This window comes from Carlito syrichta, unplaced genomic scaffold (assembly GCF_000164805.1).
Source record: "Carlito syrichta isolate Samal-C Ts95f unplaced genomic scaffold, Tarsius_syrichta-2.0.1 Scaffold302358, whole genome shotgun sequence".
Classification (NCBI taxonomy): Eukaryota; Metazoa; Chordata; class Mammalia; order Primates; family Tarsiidae; genus Carlito; species Carlito syrichta.
The window spans coordinates 511,185-513,671 of NW_007246454.1; the positions used below are offsets into that span (position 1 = coordinate 511,185).

The 2,487-nt window shown below is 55.6% G+C and overlaps 1 protein-coding gene across 2 annotated transcripts in view; it reads left to right on the top strand.

Moving 5' to 3' along the window:
• Nucleotides 1–43: 43 nt before the first annotated feature.
• The window catches only part of UBE2E1 (ubiquitin conjugating enzyme E2 E1), a 66,346-nt gene continuing 63,902 nt past the window's right edge, over nucleotides 44–2,487 (top strand). Inside the window, exon 1 of one of the 2 annotated variants that reach the window (XM_008056440.2) lies at nucleotides 44–261. In XM_008056440.2, coding sequence (XP_008054631.1) covers nucleotides 110–261 — 152 coding nt within the window. In that variant the 5' untranslated portion in view covers nucleotides 44–109. The remainder of the gene's footprint in view (nucleotides 262–2,487) is intronic. The other variant, XM_021711552.1, reaches the window with a different exon arrangement.

Genomic DNA, 2,487 nt, shown 5'->3' on the forward strand with positions numbered 1-2,487 from the left:
GCGCCCCGGCAGCGCCCGCGCCTGCTGGACGCCGCCCGCATGGCCTGTCCGCCTCGGTTTTGTCTCCCGCCCCCTGCAGGGGCCGCTGGCGGGTGGGTGGGGGTTCGCGATGTCGGATGACGATTCGAGGGCCAGCACCAGCTCCTCCTCGTCTTCCTCCTCCAACCAGCACCCCGAGAAGGACGCAAACACCCCCAAGAAGAAGGAGAGTAAAGTCAGCATGAGCAAAAACTCCAAGCTCCTCTCCACCAGCGCCAAGAGGTACGGTGCTTTGCCCGCGGCCTCGCTGTTCTCCGCCCTGCCTCCCGGCTGCCGGGGTCTCGGCCGGGCCGGCCCCGGGGCTCCTCGCCGTCCACGGGGCCTCCAGAGCGAAAGCCGGGCCTTGGAGCCCGGCTCCGGCCTCTGCTGCTGCTGCTGCTGCTTTCAGCCCACGTCCCCACGTGTCGGTTGGGGCTTGCCTCTGCCCTGTCTTGCTGGAGCTTGCACGCGCCCTCGTTGCCTTCCTGGGTGGGCCCTGCCTCTGATCTCACAGGACTGGGCCTCCGGGCCATTCCCCTGTGGCCCTCCCCGGGGTCCCATCCCGCTTAACGACTGGTACCTGCCCGGAGGGCGGCCCCACCGTGCACTGGATGGCCGTCTTCCCTCCGGCTCACCTGTTGCCGGGGCGAGCTTTTGTGAACAGAGCTCTCTCGCAAATTGCCGAAGAGATACGCAACTCATATCAGCAGGGAAAAACGTCGGAGGTGTCTCTGGTGGAATGTAAAGGGACTTTTTTTCTGCCCTGGAGAGCTGAGGCCCAGGAACGGTCAATAAGTGATTGCAGAATGGTCATGGGGCGGGGACTTGGTGATTCTCTTTTGTTCTCTTCAAGAACTTCAGCTTACCCAGCTTCAGGCAGACTCATCTTTTTTTTTTATGCTGTTTGCCCTGCTCATGCTGTAAAAATGTACTTCACCTTTTGGGGGCTTTTTTTTTTTTTTCCAGTTGAATTCAAGCAGAGGCTCTTCTTCCCGTATTCTTTTCCTCTTATGTCTCTGGAAGTCTGGAAGTGGCTACTTCTCACCTTGTCCTCTCTAATATCCTCTGATCCCCGTGACCCTTAAAATAATCCACAGCAGATTCCCGGGAACCCCGAGACACCCTTTTGTAAATCCTGCTCTCAGGGAGAGTTAGGCAGCTGTTTAACTTTAAGGTGGCAAACCAGGAAGGTGGCAAGGCATCCAAATGGTGGGTTGGGTCGGGACACCGTTCTAAAAAGGTTTTAAAACCAAATGGAGCATGAAACTTTAGATCTCTCTGCTGAGTAGTAAGCCTGGAATTCGGATTTTGCGAGTTTGTTCTGTCATTCTGCCTGACTTGAAATTTGAAAATCTGGCAACGTGTTTCGGTGGCCTAACCACGGGCTGGTGAAGGGGTGACTTAGGCTTATTATAAACAGTGTGGAGGCCTTGCGTGTAGGGGGCGGGTCCCCCTGGAAGACTGTTCTCATTTCAGAGGGTTGGCTTGATGGCACAGCTTCCCAGGTTTCCCAGGAGTCCTAGGAGTCCTGAAGAGGCCTCAAGGATGATCCTGTGCCCCTTCCGGAGCCTGGCGTCCACCCCCGCCCACGATGGACAGGCCTCTCCTTAACTCTCGCCCCACCCCCAAGCCCCTGACTCCCTGATCCTCACCCTGCTGTTGGCCTGACCTGCTCCAGTCAGGATATCTGCTTGAGGTCGTTCCGATGTGTGTATTTTGCTGGATATCCCTGGGGGCCATGAGTCTTTTGGGGGGTGAAGACACAGGTGTCCAGTGTAAAACAGTCCACTTTGTGTCAGTGAATTACAGGGGGATTTTTTCACTTGACCCAGTTTGTCCTTTTATTCCAAACAGGTTAATAACTTACCTGGAAAAGAATTGGCAGGTTTAGACCAGGAAAGGTGGGAAGCTACAAGTGGTGGTTTTACCTACAAGTTAACATCAGGGTTTGGGGGTTGTTTGTTTCATTTGCCAGTGAATTTAGCTCCCGGATAGCTTGCTGTAGGAGGGCTGCTAGCGCTAAGCAGAGCTGAGGTGAATAGCCAAAGCCGAGCCGTGGAGGGGAACGTGGGTCCCGGAAGGAGTAAGAGGGAAAGATTTGATGCTAGTGGGACTCCTTAGAGGCTGCCCTGTGAAATACACGGATCTGGAAGTGGGGTGTTGCCGTAGAGCTGGAAGGGGTACACTTACCAGGAGATGGAGTGAAGAAGCCCGAATTGGCAGATGAACTGCATGTTTCTCAGCCGAGGGTGGGGAAAAGCCCCCGTCGGGAGACCTGGGCTCCCCGAAAAAAGTCTGCCCTAAGCTGGAGCCTCATTCCTGTGCAGATGTCCAGGAACGGCTCTGGACATCCGTGTGAGCTCCTCTTGCAAATCTTTTGCCAGCCCTCTGGAATTGGCGCACATGCTGTCGGTCGAGGTGAAGGGGATACAGCTGTCTGGTGTTAGACTTTGAAAAGAACAACTGCCT